This window comes from Colletes gigas, unplaced genomic scaffold, assembly GCF_013123115.1.
Source record: "Colletes gigas isolate AHSC1104 unplaced genomic scaffold, ASM1312311v1 Colletes_gigas_Sc00024, whole genome shotgun sequence".
NCBI lineage: Eukaryota > Metazoa > Arthropoda > Insecta > Hymenoptera > Colletidae > Colletes > Colletes gigas.
This window is the reverse complement of record NW_025106653.1, coordinates 3,756,844-3,777,407: the sequence shown is the minus strand read 5'-3', so window position 1 is coordinate 3,777,407 and position 20,564 is coordinate 3,756,844. Positions and strand designations below refer to the sequence as shown.

General features: G+C 43.6%; 1 protein-coding gene across 1 annotated transcript in view; it reads right to left on the bottom strand.

Moving 5' to 3' along the window:
- Nucleotides 1-726: 726 nt before the first annotated feature.
- Nucleotides 727-20,564, bottom strand: part of LOC122401379 (mucin-17-like) — a 58,920-nt gene continuing 39,082 nt past the window's right edge. The window contains exons 5-19 of the mRNA XM_043403465.1: nt 20,027-20,083; nt 19,444-19,599; nt 15,273-16,565; nt 14,477-14,632; nt 11,688-12,024; nt 8,299-11,597; nt 6,721-6,921; nt 6,513-6,593; nt 5,710-5,889; nt 5,168-5,629; nt 4,761-4,829; nt 3,277-4,066; nt 2,871-3,082; nt 2,073-2,387; nt 727-1,804 (exon numbers count right to left, since the gene is read on the bottom strand). Coding sequence (XP_043259400.1) covers nt 1,733-1,804; nt 2,073-2,387; nt 2,871-3,082; nt 3,277-4,066; nt 4,761-4,829; nt 5,168-5,629; nt 5,710-5,889; nt 6,513-6,593; nt 6,721-6,921; nt 8,299-11,597; nt 11,688-12,024; nt 14,477-14,632; nt 15,273-16,565; nt 19,444-19,599; nt 20,027-20,083 — 7,680 coding nt within the window. The 3' untranslated portion in view covers nt 727-1,732. The remainder of the gene's footprint in view (nt 1,805-2,072; nt 2,388-2,870; nt 3,083-3,276; nt 4,067-4,760; nt 4,830-5,167; nt 5,630-5,709; nt 5,890-6,512; nt 6,594-6,720; nt 6,922-8,298; nt 11,598-11,687; nt 12,025-14,476; nt 14,633-15,272; nt 16,566-19,443; nt 19,600-20,026; nt 20,084-20,564) is intronic.

Below are 20,564 nucleotides of genomic sequence, written 5' to 3'. Positions count from 1 at the left end.
AAAGTACTAACCTTTCGTAATATCTTCACGTTATCGAAGTCCAGTCGACGATTTGATCATGCGTTATAACTGAAAATATACCGTGTACAGTGTACCGATTTATTCGTTACCAAATCGGTACCAATCACATTCTCACAGTAGATCTAGAAAAACAAAGAACAAGTAACTTTTTAATAAAAAAGGAAGGAACAAAAAACAAACTGTTTCGTGTGGCTACGTTCCCCTGACATTTTTATTTATATAAACAACGGCTCTCGACACCCTACGATCCGCCGGGATACGCGTAACTCGAAAGTTATAGAGAACGTTCGAAAACCGCTGTTTTGTTTAAATATCGGAATCACTTTGCGGGTGTATCAAACGTCCGTGGAAATATTCCTCGCGCCGTATCTCGGCACGTTTTCGCGCAAAACGAAATGCCCGGCGACGCTGTACCACGAAACGCAATATCACTAAATTTCGAATAGGAAAAGAACCGTCAACGTTTCAACCCTTAGTGCGCTCGTTAAATTACCAAGCTTATTACTCGGCGCTACCATTACTACCCGAGCTACCATCCGTACGAATGAAAGACAAACAAGAGACCCCAAGGATCCGTGTACTGTACACGCTTCCAGCTTTATTATATAAAAAGGAAAAAAGGTACGCGACGCACCGTACAGTAAAGGTGCGCGCGAACTGTACACAATGCTCCGTTGACGCTTCGCTGTCGACTACCCTTGTTTCTCTCTTTTTCTCCCACTCTCTATTTCTCTTTTTCGCTCACACGCATGCACACGTTCTCACTCTCGCTCCCATTCAAGAGATACTTTAAATTACAACCTTCTTAGCGCAGCATCGCCGACGAGGTCGCCGTTGAATCGATCTTTGTGGGTGGGCGGCAGCGCCCGCGTCGATACGCGTTTCGCGGATCGTCACTGTCTCGCGAATCGTGACAAGGCGCGTCGTCGACCCCCCTCCCCACCCTTCCCCTCCCCGGATTAATTACCTTAATTGCGACGAACGTTACAAATGTCTCAGGAGGTACGAGGCGCCGTACCGTTACGACGCTACCCCAGAAACGTTTGCAAAGCGTCGTTTGCTCCTATCGAAAACTCGAGACCGGAAGCCTTCAAGAATTTCGTCATCGGGTGTCTCCGCCCTCGCTACCGAGGGCTCCAGCCCTTAAAACTTAAAACACGGGCGACAGCGACCCTTGGAAGACCTGGACAACTTCGAAATAATTCTAAATAAAATTATCCATACGAAGTTCGATTAAAATTGAGGACACAGTTGATATTAAATTCAATATCGTTCAATTCGCGAATGATAAAAATTATTTAGAGGAGGTTATTCAAGGCCCCCGTGTTTTAAGGATTAGGTATCGAATCGCGCTTCAAGCGTCATGCCCGCTACTATCTACACTGATTATAATAAAATACGTAATCAATAATCACCCAAGTTAGACTATCAGCTATTACACGTAACGCTACGATCTATACATAAAAAAGAATGAAGTTTGAAATGTTTTCCACCGACATCGAACGAACACTTAATCTATCGGCAAGATTCGTCGAGGATCTTATTTATGCGAACGCTTGTTCCAGGTATCGGCTGCCACCAGATCCTCCAAAGCAAAATTGTCCTCCCGCGTACGCTCCCACCGTACCGAATTCTCAGGTTAAAGAGAATAAACCGAATTAATTTCTTATCCTAGGGAATATATATTAATTTTCTTTCCCTGCCGATGTCTCTATCCACCCACCGCCTCTGACACGATTCTAGTGCCATTTCTGACTAAGGACTGCAACTGCTGCGCCGCCCCCTGCAACACGTAAACATATCGAAACGTCACGATCCACTTTACTCGATTCCAATTAAACAAATTTTACAATATCCGATTAAGAATAAAATGTAAACAACCGGTCGAATAAAAATTAGAAATTCAAATTACGCGAAATGTTTCGCGGTAAATTAGTAAAAAATATAATTGGCGTTTTTCATCGCCTATTATTCGAAGAAAATGTTGCCCATCTCAGTCGCGAACCGGCGTATGGGATAACTAACGAGCAATTAATGTGGAATTTACTTACACTGAGGGCAGCGCCGAGAAACTGACTGAATGCTCTGGTAGCACCGAATAACGCGCCATTTCCAGAATTCTCGCCGCCGAGCGACTGTACCGGAATACCGTAATTGGAGAAGGAACTGAAGAGGGGGGGCGGATATGTCGAGCTCGGCGACCACGTTGTAGTGCGTATCCTTGGTCCTGAGGTTGGTCTCGGTGTCACCGTCTTTTTCGTGGTATCCGTAGGTCGAGTTGCAGTCGATGGCGGCCTTGTCGTAATTGTCGTAGTCTCGGTAGTCGGGGATGCGGTTGGAGCAGAGGTGACGCTCTGGCCGAGGCTCTGTTACAAGACGAGCAATTATTTCCTTTTATCGCGATCAGTTTCTTGTTACTTTGTACTTCGGCCGCGTGGCTTGATTAAGCACCTTTTAAGACCCGCGATACGTGCAACGCGTACCAATAACCGATCGAATATTATTTAAAAGGTACTGCGTTCCATAAAATTGCGTTTCACGACACGTACCTCCACAGAGCTGCACGGAAGCTCCCGGAGAAAGTGCAATGTATGATCTAACGGTTGAAAAGAAATGCAAATGAAATTCGGTAGCGTAATGGTGAAAATGAGAGTTTGTTGTTACCGGTGAATTTGGAAGCGACAGAAATTTTCATAATGTTGAAAAGTAAATGGAAGCTTCAGGCTTTGTTGAGTCTGGTTACTAAAAATATTTAAAAGCGTTCCATCTATTTTTGTTAACTCTGTCCCATCGACTGCTTTGTTAAGTGAATTGCAGCAGTCAATTGCGTCGATACGAGCAGTACTCACGGCTAACAGTAGTTGTTCTCTAATGTTTGTCGAAGGAGTCGGCGGTTCTATGCCTTGAGCCTTTAACAACGCCGCCAACAAGGCAGCATTATTGATTTCGGTTGACGGGGCGGGGGTTGTCGTGAGAGATCGTCCGCTTAATATCGCTCTTAAGAAAGATTCATCGTCTTTACTCAAGCCAGATGACGTTTTCGAGGCACTGGCTTTATTTTCTGCAACGAATACAAGGAGACCCACGATACAGCACACGACAGTCTCGGTGAATAAATCACAAAATATTTTAATAATTTTTCCATTTCTACTCGATATAGAATCAACCCTCGGAAGACTCTGGTCGATTAGATCGTTAGATTAGATCATAGATTGTATCGTAGATGTGGACAAAGAAACTATTAAGTTCACTTACCCTCCTGAGCAACGCGCAGCAATTTAAGCAAGAACTTCGCGTCGTCTTCGGAGGTGAACGACGACATCTCAACGTTGGGCAACCTCGGATTTGGATTGTTCAGCAACGAGAGTTTAGTAGTGGATATCGAGCTGGGTGTAGTCGATTTTGTAATTCTTGCAACGGAACTGGGAGTGTTCACTTCGATCTTCGAAATGTCCACGCTTCGGAAGGTCGTGGTGGACGGAACTGCTTTAGTGGTTTCTAACTTTTGCGTCGTTTGAACAGGCTTCGGAGTGATGCTGACAGATTTTTGCAAGGTTTTCGCTTGTTTCGGTTTCGCAGGCTTCGGAGTGGGCGGTGGTGCGAACAACCCACCGCCGAACAAAGCCTGCCAGAGGCTGGCGCCGAAACCTAGTGGCGCTTGAGTAGTAGTCCTTGGTCTTGGAGTTGTCACCGGTTTGATTGTGTTAACCACCGGAGCTTTGGTCGTGCTTATCAGAGTCGTTTTAACTGCCGGTGAAGTAGCTGTGCTCGATTCCACAGTTCTTTTCGTGGTGGTGGTCGAAACTGGCTTCCAAGTTACTTGCTGGGATACCAAATTATTAACTGAGTTCTCGGTGGTTTGCTGCTGCGTTGCTTTGTTCCACGTGGGAGCTGCTGCCGTTGACGATGGAGATAGATCGATCACTATTGGCTCGTACGGGGACCTTGGCGAGGACTGGACGATCGAGTTTGGCGATGCACTCTCGACGTTGATGGCCTTTGGCGCTCGAGTTGGTCCTTGTTTGTTCAGCGCCAACGACAAAATCTAAAGAAGATTTATAGAATATAAATATGTATTTATTTTTGACACGCTTGTTTGACACACGATACCAGTTACGGGTTAAAATAGCGTAACTTTGTATACCGATACGAAGCGAAACCGAAGAACTGGATTGGATATGCAGGCTTATCGCCCGATCAGGACGCAAATGTACATATCGCGGCTGCTTTAATGCCATGTACACGCGCGAATTAAATTCTAACAATGTAAATGTTATCGAAAGAAGACATATCAGACAACCGTTGCGTGGAATAGAGAAGGCCGTTGGCAAGGCTGTTCCAGTCCATTCACCGTGACTGGCCGATCATATGATTGCGATCGTCGCAGATCCGTCATTATGTCTTTCTTAGAAGGGCGTGACTAAAGATAATCTCCGATCTCCACCGAATTTTTCTTCTCGCGTGACTCAGACATTTTATTCGTACCACACAGAAACACGAGAAAGGAGCGCTGGAAAAGCAACACCGGCTCCTGCAATACTGACACTGGCTCTAGTAAAATGCAGTTCGTTGCACAGTGGTGCAAAGAAGTGAAAGGAATGTTTAACGCCTCGTATCGACTCCGTTTCTCGCTTTTCGCGTCGCGGACCAAACGATAATCACATTTATTGTTAATTCAGCAAGATTCTCGCTTTTCGAGTTCTCGTAACGTTTTATTGAACAGCATCATAGATATATACCTTGTTTGCTAAAAGCTGCTCGACCTGCGTGAGTGTTTTGGGCGTGCTACTTCTGTAGGAACCCTGCAACTGCAAAAAAATGATCCCAGAAAAATCTGCATTAATCGAAACCGACAAAAACAGCGTGACTGTCATTTTAACGAAGGGGTTATAATTTATGCTGCACAAATTTGTTTGCTCGTTCAATAAAACTATGCAGGTAGTTTAAATTCGTTCCACCATGAAACGCAAGGTATCTTTACTGCTAACAATAAGTAACAAATTGTTTGTTTAAAAGCAGCGAATAATCTTTCAAGATTTAAAAGATGCTTAGTAGAAATAGTTGTTGGAGACATTTGCTTGAAATAAGATAATAGTCCGAACTAAGCGTTAGTAAAATAATTTTTTTAAATTTTCACTTGACTCACCAATGAATTCAAAAAGGCCAAGTCGTCGAACGTTGTGCCAAACGCGTTCTGTTGCTGCGTATTCGTGACCAAATTGTTCGATTGGCTAGACGGAGTCGTTGCAGACGAGGGACTAGCTGTGGTTTGAGAAGCAGTTGCTGTTGTTTGCGTTGCTGGAGCAGTCGTTGCAGGCCGTGGGGTGGTGGATGTAGTTGTTGTTGTTGTTGGAGCCAATGTAGTCGTAGTTGTTGTGGTTGTAGTTGTTGTAGTTGTTGGTGTAGTAGTAGTAGGAGGAGGAGTAGTTGTGGGTGCAGGTGTCGTAGTTGTAGGAGGTGGCATCGTTGTTGGAGCAACATTAGCTGCTGGTGGAGTAGAAGACACTGTGTTTGGGGTGCCAATCACGCTAGAGAACGGAGTGAAGACTTCGACGAATGGATTGATCGGACGTGGAGGGAACGAGCCATTTGCCTCTGCCGGATCGTCCTGAATCAAAAATTCGTACACCCAAATTTAACAGAGTTTGCAACGAGAACTTCCAAGCGAGCAACTCGACGAATACGAACCAGAGTGTTCGAAGCGACCGAAGCTGTTATCACCGGAGAGGAGGTGGTAATTCCAAAGATCTGATCCAACGGATCCCTCCACGGAAATCCAGGCGGGGCTGTGACTCGACCTGATGGCTGATTGTTCAAGAGATTCTCGAAAGATGGTACGGACGACGATGGTCCCTCATTGGCAGCGGACTGAGTTATAGAAATATGTACTTTATAATCGCAAAGGGACAACATTGCCTTCGCCTAATTACGAAAATATCTTAATTTTTTCAACTTTGGCTTCCTTTTTATAATTAATAAAATTGTACGATCCAAGAGTTTTCGGCTAAACCACGGAAGGTCTTTCGTAGAATACAAGAATAATTATCGTTATAGTCGGCTATCGTTTGTGACGTGGTTATAAATGGACCGTCTCGTAAAAACGAGAAGTAACATTGTTACCAACTGGCGGAGATCGGTGTGCCTCCGACCAAAAATACCCTTGCATGTAAATCCTGACGCAATAGCGAGCGCAGTAAGTCTCGACATTTCCTTGTTAGCACAGTCGACGACTGGTTGCGACTGTTTAACAGGGCAATGAATTCTCGCGCGGCCATTGTCATTACGTCGCAATTACTCAAACACAACGAATGGCACGAACGCGAAACTCGAGTCTCCCGTGCCTCAAATGCGAGAGGATATACGACAATATTGATACTTCCGCCTATGCAACGTTGGTCGAACCGAGTACTCTTGGAAAAACGAAAAATTAACAACCGTCCCGAATCTGTTCTGTTTTACGAAGTGGTACTTTTCTCTTCGTTTGTACTTACAGCTACTGAATTTATATTTACACTGACAACGCGGGGGTTAGTGGCGGGCGCCCCATCGGTCCAATAGTTGACGAACTTGTCCTGAAAGATACGACATTGTCTCTTTGTTCTTTTTTTTTCTCTCTCTTTACGAGAGATACGTTGGAGCGCTGAAAGAATCAGCCACAGCGTCGTTGTAAATCATGTTCTGTCTCTCTTGCTTTCTTACCTGTCCGATGTACACGGAGCTGCGTTGACCTCCGGCCTCTTTCGTCCTGGTGGCCTCGTCCCTCTCTCGATCTTGGACGATACGACCGCCCTGCGAATCGGTCGGCGGTCGACCGGTACTTACTGTCGGCGTCAGCAGACCGGGAATCGCAGACATTGCACTCGACGGTGTCCCCATTTGCGTATTCAACGGGTTATTGCTCTAAACAGTACCAAACGATTCGAGTTTTTCAAACGTGCGTCAAATTTTTATTACGCTGCAACAATACGATGCTTGAAATTATTGTCCAGCGAAAATTTGATCCATTGCTCTGAACGGGGGTTGAAACGGTTATGGTTTTCAACGACTTCCGGCAGAATAGTTAAAACGAAACTTTTGTTGCAAATATTCCGAATTTCGATCAGATAAAACAAATAAAAATCAAAGTTCTTATCAATTTAATACATTCCCAAAACTACCATTTTAACCTCTTAATTTTTCATTTTAATCTATCTCTGAGTTATCAAACGCTAATATTTTGATACTGAAAATTTAGAAAACTAAATAAAGAACAGTGAATCAAAGTTTCGCTGTGCTCGGCGGGTCACGAGATATCGGTCGTCGGGGCGGGATGACGAATCACGATGATTTATCAAATCCTATTTCCAAGAGTTTATCGAATACCACTTATACAGTATACTATTCGCTCCATTTTGTCTTGTTCATGTGGCCGATGTATGATCTGGTAAGCTTGAAATGCAGAATTCAAATGTAAATGTATAATCAAAATCTTGAAAGATAACGTGAAACAACAAATTTGACCAAAAACTAGGTGCGTTTCGATGTGCACGGTGCATAAAGACAAAAAAATATGCGACACACATAGAACAAATTATTTACACATTTACAATAAAATTATGTACAATCACCTGTTGCGTTCAAGTGGGCATTTGATAAATTCTTATGTCGATGTTGAATCTACTTAGAATCGCGTAGAAGAAAAAATGAAAAAGGAAAACGATCTTGCAAATATGCCGTGAAAGTTACTACGAGAACTCGTTCGATACAATTAATGATCACGACATTGGAAAATTAGTTTATTACGGTACCAAAGAAACTACTTCAACGAAACCAAAGCGTTAAACAAGAGGCAAGTGGGCTGTGTCATTGTGAGCATAAAACTCGATATAACAATATAGAATCTACACGTATATAAAATATTTTCTCTAATTTGAGAATCGTGCAAACGTGACTTGTCCCGTTCAAGATTATTTAAACGTCTCTATATCTTGCATGACTAAATTCGATCTTGGTTACATCACTACGTTACTGATAATACGTTGTTAAAAAATAACGATGACCTTAAAATCTCATAATAATCTTCTCTCTTCGCTTGCTTTCACCAACGAAGATATTCCAAATGTTCGAATTAAGACGTTCCAAAATAATTCCGACCAAACGAACCTCTGACTTTTCATGCAACAATGACACAGTTGAAAGATCCAAAGTGACTAAACGGAGAAAAACACGTCGAGAAATCCGTTCTCGAACACGAGACCGGGCTAACGATCGATGATGAACAGGTGGAATAAGAGATACCATTTCGTTGGTGCTCGGGACGCTAGCAGGGGTACCAAGTGGTCCCGTGAAACCGGGTCCACCTCCATTGGGGCCGACGATCGCGTTACCAGAAAGGCCAAGATTAACGCTGCCGGGGCCTCGATACTGATTGTAAGTGCCTTGGTTAACCTGGTTATAATACGGTCTGGGTGGTGGCCTGTTAGTGGTAGTGGAAGTGCTAAGTGAGAACACAACCTCGACCGGGTTCCTAGGTGGATCCGGTATTATCGTCCCGTTCGGGAACTTCCGGACCAGCCTGCCGTCCGGGAAGATACCGAATACCACGTACGGGCTGTCCACGTTCCTGGCGTCGATCAGGTTGTCCTCCGGTCGCTTCCTAACGATCGTTTTGTTAGGATAAATTCCATAGATCAAGTAATCTCTCAGAGGCGCTCTGGTGCTAGAGCTTGGACTGAAGCGTGGAGCTGGCGTCAGTCTGCTGCCTCCGAATCGACCTAAGTACGGTGTCGTGGGAGCCTGAGCGATCTGACCGCTCAAAGGTCTCGTGGGCATCGTCATCCCAGGCGTTGCTTGCGTAGTCGTTGCACTACCTGATGCGTTCACTGCACTTCCTCCAGCGTTCGTCGAAACAGTGGTCCCCGGAGCGTTGGTGGAAGCTTCGGTGGACACGAGATTCTCGTTTATATCGACGGTGGTGGTCTGCATGGGAACCGTTGTCTCGGTCACCGCCATCACAGTGACGACGTCCGTTCTCGTTGGCATTGTCGTCGTTTGAGGCGTTGATGTCCCCCCGTCAGAAGGGCGTCCAGTGGTCGTCGAGGTCGTCGTCATTGTCGCGGTCGTAGTTGTCGTCGTTGTCGTTGTCTCGACCGAAGATGATGTGGTTGTAATGAGAGAAGAATCGGGACTAGAAGAAGTGGGGGACTCGGTGGATGAAACGGCAGAGGATTCTGTGACAGGGGAGGATGTGATCTCGGTCGTTTGGCCGATTCCCGAACCTGCCGTCCCTTGGGCGGTTGCTGATGTTGTATCCTGGAAACGGGCAACAACAGTTGGAGTTTCGTTCTCAGGGTTTGGGGTCGTTTGGGGGATGATTGTCGTTTCACCGGGCGTGTTAGTAGTTATATCCATTGTGGGCTCTGTGATGGTTGTTAGAGGGGACTGGTTAGTAGTAGCCTCAGTGACATCCGTTGAATTAACATCCAGCGGCGCCGTGGTTGTAATCGTTGGCGTGGTCGCTTCGTCGCCAATCGTTTCTGTAGTCGTTGGCGTTAACTCCAACTCTAGTTTTTGGTTAGTCTCAACGTCTACGTTACTCGTTACATTCTCAACTAATTCTGTATCGGGCACCACCGTGGTTTGTTCAACGTTCGATTCGGAGGATGCTGACGGCGTGGTCATCGTATTTACAGAGGAAGGGATAGTTTCAGGGACCGTGATCGTCGTAGATGCTTCGGGTTGATTAGTGCTAGTGTCCATCACAGGCTGTGACGTTACTATTGTGAGATTAGTTAGTTGTGCTGCGGTTTCTGTAGATTCGGTGACTGCTTCTGTGGTTTGTCCAGAAGACGTTCGAGTCTCGGTCGTGGTCATCGAGTTCGATGCTAAATCGTCGCTGTTAGTGGTTAGTTCAAGATTCTCCGTAGGCGTGACTGTCATTATTGTACTTGGTGTAGTTGTCTGAGATTGTGTTGTTGTGTCGAGGCCCGTTTCGATATCGGATAAAATTCTACTCGAGATAGTCGCTCGTGTCTCAGTTTCTGTCGTAATCGAGGGGGTGGTTGATTCTACGGTATCGACAAGGGGTCCTAACGATGTGGTTTGATTTGTTTGCGCAACTTCTGCCTCGTTGTCTACTACATTGCTTTGGAGGGTTGTAGTGGGCGTGTCGGAAGAGCTTTCTGAAGGTGAACCAGTCGTTGTGAAGTCTACGGAATCCACCTCGTTCTGGGAAGGATCGTCGGAGGAAGTAGTTAATTCTGGCATTGCTACAGTGGTCGATGTTGACTCTACGGATTCTGTCGTAACATCTGGGGGGATCGACGATGATTCTGCAGCCTGAGTCGTGTCTAATACGTCGTTCGTTAAACTAGAAGTGTTGTTTGAGTTTTGAGCAGACACTGATTCCTCGTTATCGCTTATTTCTTCCGAGAGAAGCGTCTTGGCGATGGACATTAATTCTGTTAGTAAAGTGTCATTGGTAGAAGTAACCGTCGAAGCGGTAGTTACTTCAACGTCTAACGGGAGATTTGTAAAATTGTTTGAATCGCTGTTCGAAACTGTTTGAGAATCTTGTGTTGTTGTTGGTGCTGTAGTGGTTGTGACTAGGTTTATGTCGTCCTGCATGCTGTCTTCTTGAGTGGTTACGACTGCATTAGATTGATCGGTCGCAGTCGTAGGTAACGTAGTACTAACTGAACCTACTGCGCTTTGTGTAGTCATTCCTTCGGTTGTTGTCAAACCGGGCTGATCCATCGTAACCGGCGACATGGTCGTGGTCGTTCCCATTTCCCCCTGACCAGTCGTCGTTTCCACCCTGTTCAACTGCGCGAGAACCTCCAAAGTACTCTTCCTGTTCGAGTCCAATATCACGTTCGATATCTCGTTCTCCGGGAATATCGTCGTCGTGATATCCTGACTTGGTACAGTAGTTGTGTTCAAAGACGCTTGCAGACGAGACAAAATATCCTGTGCAAAGTCTATCAGTCTACTCTTCAACGTGGACGTAGCTATAGGCGTTGTCGTGGTTGTCTCTGCATCGATGATATTATTCGATTCCGATTCAGTCGTAGTGGCAGCTGCCGAACTAGCGTCCGCTGCTTGCGTCGAAGTTACATCCGACGATTGTATAGTATTAGTCTCCGGACTCTCGGTTGTATTAATGTTTGCACCATCCGTGGTGGTGGTCTGTGGAACGCTGCCGTACAAATCGGAACTACTTTCAGGCACCGCGCTGGTAACAGCTGGAATATCTGTGGTGGCGGTCGTGGTCGATCCAAGATTCTGATTCGCTGGAACGGTGGTCGTTTCTGCAACGGAATTCGAAGTTCCGGCGGCTGTTGTTGTCGTATCTGTGTTACGTGGGAGTGATTCTGTACTGGCTTGTTCGGGCATGGACGCTGAATCGGCGTTTGTGGAGGTCTGTTCGGTAGTGGATGATGATTCCGTACTGGTGGATACCAGTTCGGTAGTGGAGGATGATTCTGTACTTGTGGTAACCTGTTCGGTACTGGAGGATGATTCTGTACTTGTGGTGACCTGTTCAGTACTGGAGGATGATACAGTGCTGGTGGATACTTGTTCGGTAGTGGAGGGTGATTCTGTGCTCGTGGAGGCTTGTTCGGTCGCTGGTGGGTTTTCGGGGGCTCCAGTGGTAACCATGGGGGTGGAGTTCTCCGTCGAAAGGTTTTCGGGGGCCCCTGTATTAACCACGGAGGTGGAGTTCTCCGTTTCCTCGGATAATCTCGGGATCAATGTGATATCCTGAATAGTGGTTGTGTCTGGGGTCTGTGGGCTCATGGTCGGGCTTGTAGTGTCATTGTTAGAATTGTTGCTGGTTCCGTTAGCGACAGTGGCGTTAAAGTCTACCTGAGGGACCCTGCCAACTTGCTGTTCTCCCTGTACGCTTGCGTTTCCTAGTAACTGTTCGTTCTTGATGCTAGCCGACTCCAACGCCTGGTAAATGGTGAAGAATCGAGGCTCGCCAGGGCTCGAGACGTCGATCGGTGGTGCCGAGCCGGAATTCTAGAATCAGAAATTTAGTGCGTGCAGGGTGCTATACATCGAACAAGTGCCATGTGGTCGGAATACGTGATCTTATCTTATGTACAGTTTCTAAGTCGTCGGTGCAGCAACATCCTCTAATCAGTGTGTATGTACACTAATACAATCGATCGTACGATACGTGGTGTTCGTTCTTGCCATTTAACGGCATGAAAACCCTTCCATGAATAGATCAGAGGCGTAAATTACTTTTACGCGATTACGCGTTAATTTAATTGATCCCCCCACGGCGACTAATTGAACCCGTGATCGAGTGAGCGTACACCATCTCTTGGTGGAGATACGAACTACCTAAGAAGAGGAGAAACCGAGGCTGTTTTAATATACCAAGGAATACTGGTAACAAGCAAAGTAGCAGCGAGTTAGAAACTCGTTCCTCGAGCGAGGGATCGTTGATACGGGCAATAGAGACTGGTTGCCGCTCACTTCGATTTTTTTATTTTAATCGGGATTTCTCACAGCTATTAATCCTCTCTCACAGAGGTCTCCAGCGATAGGTTTCATAAGATGGAATTAGAAAAACATGTGAACGTGATTTATGACGACGACGATCTTAATTATTTGTCGGTCGATGAGAAATTTAATTTACAAGAGTTAATATACTAGGAAGTATTTGCACGTGTGTGAGATCGAACTGCAACATTCCCACGGAAAGTGTATCAGCGTGAACGCTTTTAACTTTAAGAGAAAAAAATTCGTCTGTGAAAAATAGGTCGAGGCCGCATCGTCACAGATACATTTGTGACCTTAAATTACACGCTTTTCCTGATGTATTTGTATCGATCTAGATCCACCCACATGTCCCAGATAACTTCAACACGGTCTTAATGGACACACATTACGCGGCATCCATTTACTTTCACTCGTTGCCGCCCTGGAACACCGTAAAACGAATGGATCACGAAAATGTACCTGTGCAATCGGAATGCGCCTCTACTAGAAAGTAAAGTCTCGTTGCGTAAAATTTAAATAAAAATTAATCTCATTCTGGCATGGTCACGTTACGTTTTATTTAATTTTCACAAGTTCATAGACATTATTAACAACACAAACATATATCAAATGAACGAACCGACTTATGATATACTTAACAAGTGAAAATTTCGTGTTTAATGATACAAATAAATATTATAACATCTTGAAAGCGCTTCTAAAATCAGATTCGCATGAAAGATTGGCTAGCTCGTCTATAAAATATTCATGGACGCGTTTAAATAAGAACGAACAACCCCATGTCCCAAAAACCAGTACATTTATTACCAAAATCGTATATAATCTTGTATAATACAGTATATGTATTATGACGATAGTAAGAACGTAAGTAGCTGTACACATTAGTATATGCGAACCCAAACTGAAAATACCACGGATCACAAACTAGGCGTTAACGTTAATCACAAATTATTAGTGGCGCTTTTTTTTATTCATTTTTTTCGTGTGTTATTTATAATCTTTTTTTTTCGACTGTGGAACTGTGACAAAATCTGTTTCTTGTACAAGAATTATTCTCGATGCTCAGTTTTTCTGCGCGACCAATGCTTGTGTCAATGTCAAGAGTGTAACAATAATTTGCTGCGAAATTAATGAAAAACCTTTGGAAATTATACACATGGTACACGTAAAATTTTTCGAAAAAAAAAAAAAGAAAGAAAAACGGTAAAGTAATCCTTCAGGAACGGCTAATCACTAAAATATTGGTAGAAAGAAACAAGGTTAATAATTAGTAGCACATTTGTCGAAATATTATTGAAATATTTGATTCAACGCAGAGTATTTGTATCGATGTCGTTAGAATCGAGATTTCCGGATGTAGTTGTGACGACACCAACAGTGTGATCGGTCCACGATGGTGGCGCAACGGCTTCGATCTCCTCGGATATCTTCGTGGTGAAAACCTTTTAAGCACACAAAAAACGACCACACTGACTTACTGTTAGCTTCGACTTTCTTCAGCCACGTAACCTTACCTCCGTAACCGTTTCCACGATCCATTTCTTTCATGCACGACATCTCGGAATTTTTAGTAATTATTTCGCGAAACGAATCAACGATCGACACATCTATTTTTCAGTCTTCATTACCGATACGAGGTTTTAATTCTCTAAATCACGTCTTAAAAGTTTCTTCCTTAATAGAAAACTTACATTCTGCCTAAATGAAATTACACCATCGAACGTTCAAATACATACGTAGGAAACTTTAATCCTGCTGATCATTGGTTGTTTACAGAGAAACTGACAATCTATTTGCCAATTTTTTGCCTCGATGAGTTATGAATTAGCCGCCCATTGATTCACAAATGATCGAACATTTTAAGGCTTATTAATTATAATAATACTCTTGCGTAATTCTTAGAAACCGATTGCTGAACTTAACGATTAAAATCCCTTTGAAAATGTTGGAACAATCTTACCTCTACGGGTGTGACTGGCGTGGTGGACGAACTAGTGATCGATGGCACGGTGGGCTGATAAATATTATTCTGCTTTCTGATAAACAATTCCGCGCCTTTGTATCTCGCGCTAAAACGCGGCGGCCCTCCGCTTGGCGTGATTCTGGGGGCTGAATTCTGTTCACAAACGACATCGACGATTATTTAGAAATTAAGTGTTAAAGTTGACAAGTAACATTATACTATGCGATCTACATCAAACAAAACGAATAAAATTCAGTCAACTCTAACACTTAAAATTTTAAAGTTAAAATTAAAATTAACTTCCTAAACTCCGACTGTATCTTTCAGCTTTTTCTAAATAAAGCATTGTTATGATTCTAGTAATTTTGTCGCGTGAATCATAAAATTTCTCGAGAGTGCAAATATTTTTTTATTTACTGCAAACTTCAACAGAAGAATAAATAATGTTGATGATAATATCGATTGAAAAAGGGCAGTGTTTGTTCAAAAACTTAAATTTTCTATAAAAGTCAGATTATCCCTTATGGAGCGAAATAAAATAATTTTAAAATTAAATTTAAATTTAAAGAAAAATTCCAAGTAATATTTGCTCTATAATATTGTTAGAATGTTTTTAAAATATTTTCAACGCAATATTGCTCGTATCGTTATAGTCCCGTATAACTGCAATATCACAAAAACGCTTGAAACATACGACATGCCTGCATTGAATTAATTAAATTCTAAGGAGAGTCTAATAAGCAGATGACGATTAATTATTAAAGATAAAAAATGTGTAACGATGAATAATTACCGCGTTGTTGACATTGCTGTAGGAGCCAGAAAATACGGGCGTCTTGTTACCGAGTGAGCTCAACAGCGGCGCCACGGTGCTTCTCAGTTGCTCCAGCAGCGTCGCGTTTCCGGTTATAAACGCGCTTCTGGTGGGGCTGAAGACGTTCGTGTTGCCGCTGTCGCCGTTGCTGCTGCCGGTAATTCCTGGCGTTTGCTGCACGGTGTCGTTCGCTATCTGCAGATTCACCTGTGGTTCCTGCGGTACCGATCGAGGGGACGGCGACGTGGACTTCAAACTGGAGTGGTACCTCTGCGATCGAGGAGTGATGGCGACTCCAGCGCCGTCTATCTTGGTGGTGGATTCGACCAAGGTCGTAGGGACCTCAGAATGTCTTCTGTAGGTCGCGGTCCTTGGCCTAAACTCGACCTTCCTCGTCTGCATCACTGGTCCCTCTGATGTGCTTTTCTGCACGCTTTCCACAGACTTCACCACCGCCTTCTTTCTGGAGTATCTGCTGGTAGCAGCCGGTAGCCTCGTGGTACCGGCCACTTCCGTTGTCTTATCCTCTAACGAGTTGTCCTTCGTCCTCTTACTGTAACGTGGTCGAAAGCTCGGTTTGGTAACGCCATTGCTAAATTTCGATTTCTGAATAACGTTTTCCTCTTGCGATTCCTTCGACGTTCTTTCGGTCGGGGTCACGGGACTGTCGTGCGTCTTTCTATTACGCGGCTGATGGGCATAGTTTTGTTTACTCGATTTCTTCGGTTTAATAGTGGTAACGGAATCGCTGCTGTTCTCGCGAGACGCTTCTTCTTTGGACTTCTTGCGAGAACCGGGGCGTATCCTCGTCGAGTCGAGGGTAGTCGCCGACGCCTCTTCCGAGGACACGGTGATGACAGATGGATCCGTGGTCCCGTACGGTTTCGTGGCGTCCTCCACTTTCTCTTCGATCGAGATCGAAGTGACCATTCTCTCGGATATTATTCGTCCTTTCTTCGAGGTGAACGGTCTGATGGTAACCTTGGACGGGTCCTCGAGACCTTTCCTCAGTCTGGAAAGTTTCGAGTCCTCCCGCGAGTTCTCGATCGAATGTCTGCGCTCGTTCGCGCCCGGCTTGGTGAACTTGGCGACCTTGCTCGTCCCGGCGATCGACGGTTTGCCGGTCGCTGGTTTCGATTTGCTGAAAGAGGAGGCCGTGGTTGCGTCGAGATCGTTCTCCTCGATGTTCAACTCTGGCTTCACTAACCTCCTAGCCAGATCCAGCTTCATCTTCGATCTTTCGGCGAACAGAGCGGCGGACGTTCTTTTCACCTGAAAGGGTCGTTCAAACAGCTCCGTTTTAGGACAGTGGGAAACCACCGACGAGACTAAAGCCGGCTCCGGAAGCTCGAGCGGGGACACTGTTAGTGCGGCACGGTCTCGACGAGATTTCCGTCGACAGGAGGAGACGTTCTCAAGGTCGCTCGTAAATCTTACACTCACGACACGTCGAGCAACGGGTAACAGTACTTTGATTACGGGGAGACATATCGCGACGACGAGTTTTTCCTACATGACGAATAGAAGCCTGAGGAACCGCAGAAACGAGACGATCCACGCTGCCATTTGGCTCGTAACGAGCCCCAGCCATGATTTCACTGTGGCGGACAACAACTGAAATTTTTAATCATTGTTATCAGACGCGAGAACCTCGGATGAAGAATCGTGTACGACGATGCGAACGATCCACGGGAGGCAGAGTGACATAATAATTACTAATCGACGTGACAAGCTCGAGGCTGCTGAAGCGTTCTCCATTAATCGTACTACAATGGTTATTCTACTGTGAGACTATCCAGCCTTCCCGTATCAAGTAAAAAAAAAAGATTATATATCGTGTTCGACTCATTCGACAGTCTTCGTTAGCGTCGATCAAGCGATTAGCTGCGGTGAGGAGGTGACATAATTAAATTTTATAGAGAGAGAGAGAGAGAGAGAGACAGCTGTGATAACATCTTTTCTTTTCTACTTCGTGGCAAATCGATTCCAGGGCGAAAGGGAACCAGTTTTGCTGATTTCACGTCGCATAGCGTTCGTGCCTGTACCAATCAGTGGAATATGTAATGACCTTAACGAAAACACCTTCTAAATCTGTCGCTTTGCTCTGGAATACTGTTCCTATTACAGTCCATGCAAAAATTACAGAAACAAAAATCAATTTTTCGTTTCTTAATGTCACTGCAATTTAGTTAGTTTTCGTAAAATTTTCTTCATAACGTGAGGTTTAGCGTTGTTTAAAAATACTAGTATTTTTCGAAACTAATCAACAAAATCTATCATCTAAAGAAACGTATTATTGTATGCTGGAGAAGCTTATTAGACGACTTAATAGCAACCCAGTTCAGTTAATTTTTTCGTCCTACGTCTTCGCTCGCAATCCTTATCGAAAAAGAAAAGGATTCTTGCCACGAAACTAATCTCGATGTAATTACAAGGCGGAAAGCCACTCGTTTCTACGTAATATGGAACGAAGATAAAATATGTCCCCTCTCGAGATAGACCATCCGTTCGATCTGTGAAAAATCGACTTTCTTTTTCCTTTCATTTCCTTTCCATCGAATTTCCTTACAGCTATCTTTCGTCACGAAGATTCTCATTTCGAACGATCGAGCCATTAAACTTGTATCGTTTAATTTATAAGAAGCTTCGTTCGAAATTAATTCCAATACCTCCTAACCCATGTATGCTACACTCTGAAGTTAAAATAGTCAAACACATCTGACAGAAATATAATTTAAGAACCAACAGGACTTCCTATCCTTCAAGATACAAAAGAAACATTCCACAAAAGGAAAAGTCTAAACTTGCATTTATTTCCAAAGAAGATTTTGTTTTAGAGAAATTTGACTTTCCAAACACTGACTTAGAGGACATTTTAAACTGAACGCTCGAGAAAAGCCAGGCATTAAAACGATACAGTTGCTCGGTGAGAACAAATCGGAACATATTACGTTCAGGTAGGTCAAACGAACCTTCGCTTTCTCCGCTGAGATTCCAAAACAAAAGCAATCGAACGGGAACCAAAAACCAGTTTGCAAACTGCGTCTTACGCGCGAGGCCCCGTAACTGGGGCTCCTCGATAAGTGAAACACACCGATTCCACGATAAACGTAACGTTCGGCGACGCGTGGAATTTTTCCAAAAAAAAAAAAAAAAAAAAAAAAAAAATTCACGGATATCCTATTCCGGACCTTGAGATAACTCCTTGTCGAGGATTCGTCGGTCCTCGTGTTAGGATATCGTTCGATCCAGTCGTATTTGGAGGTCGACGATATCATCGAAGCTGCTGATCACAATGACGTGCCCCAGATCTCGAATCGTAAGCTCTCGATTCATCGGATCGTCCGGAACAATGTCCATTTCACAATTTACCAATCACCAAATAAGCCTTTTTTCTCCGTCCAGCACTCTTATCTATCAACACAAACAGAATGCTTGCGAATGCGTAAAAAACAATAAGCAAATCTCACTGTTGGATGGAGAAATGTATTTTTCAACGAACTGTGCAAGTTCCAATGATCAACGAGCATAAAGAACCTTTGTAATTTATAATCACTATAAATTTGTCTTACCTGTTCTTTGACTGTTCGTTGATCATCGAACTTGCACGCTTTCATAAAAAATACATGTTTACAACCAACACTGAGATCGACTATAGTTTCCTTCTATGTTTGTTAATCGCGCATCATTGTCCAGTCACGATTGGTCGTCAATGATGTTACAAGCAACAGCTACCTTTACGATACGTAAAGTGTATGATCCTTCACCCAATTTACCAACGTTTTAAAAATCAACGTCAATATTTTTCTCTGATCACGATTTAAGATGAATTCTGAAAGGAAGTAATGTTTTTTTTCCATGAAGAAATTGATATTTTCTGATCGTTTGTAATGATATTTACTATCGTGATAACATTTATCCGTAATGCATTTACAGTTTAATTGACTTGTATTTAAACGAAAGAAGAGAGCAAAGACCAAGCACTTCAGCCGGAATTGATCGAGGAAAACATGATTGAAAGCCACTAAGAGCCGAGCAACGTGAGTTCGGTTCTTCCTAAAAGCTCGAGGATAGCTCAATCTACGCATCGGAGATAGGAAATAGGTAGAGAGAAGCGATCACGCGATACAAAGATTGTCTGTACTCTTACGCGTCGCAATCCTGTGCCATTTATCAACGTTAACGGATTCACGATTAAACTTTGATTCGTCAAAATATTTCCTGAAGCTGCGGTATCGAGGTCATCGAGCTCGAACGTCTTCGAGTTGGTCCTCGAACGTCGACCAAACATATTCTTCAGCTGACCCTACACGAATCGTAACGACTTCAAAATCGCAAAGTGCTAAGTTCTTGAACGATAGAAATGATTCCAGGGTCTCTTTCGAGCCATTAGAAACAGCTTCGCCCAAAGGGTAAATTTGTAAATGTGTTTTGTTACTGGCATGCTGATTAAATTGTTTAGTGTTAGGCGATCTTGTACGTATAAAGGTTCATTCCTGTCGAGTATGTGTTTCGTGTCCAACAGTTACTGTACCATTCTCAATCTAATTTACGACAACGATGTCAACAAACGTCAGTGATTACGTCTACGTATTAAGTACCAATTAAATGTAAAGCCAAAAATTCTTGAACTAGAAATAGAAGCATAGAGATTGTTACAGTCATTAATAATAGATAGAGAAAACTCATTCGGACGCTGTAAGCTGATTTTTACGAGCGCTCGGAACTCTTACCTCCAAAGGTGTTCTGGAGGTAGTTTTCGGGGCTGGTATTTTCGTGTTCGTATTCTTCTGAAATCATACTTCCTTGTTAGTGGATGCAAAAATACTTCCATTAACATTTTATCGACCGGTATTGTCGTATAAACGTTAATTACTATTTTTGAATGCAAATATCTGCAGTGAAAATTGACGAATTATTTCATTAAAAATAACAAAGCTGAGAAATATCTTAAATGCAAAGTATATAATAACTCGTGCCAGTCGTTGATACGTCAATCTTATTTGTCAAAATATTTGGAAGTATTTTATACATTTATACAGGATGGTCCACCGAAATGAGATTTATCCCACGAAGGATCGAGAACTATCTAATTTTCTTTCACTAACTCCCGGTCAATTTGCATAGCCGCACGAAAGTCTCAGGACGTGTTACGCAAGCCTGAACAAAATTATGCAACCGTTGAAAAATTTAGAGCAATATGATTTCGTTCGAAGAAAGTGTTACACACTCTAACGATGTAGAAATCATACCGAAGGATAGAATAATATC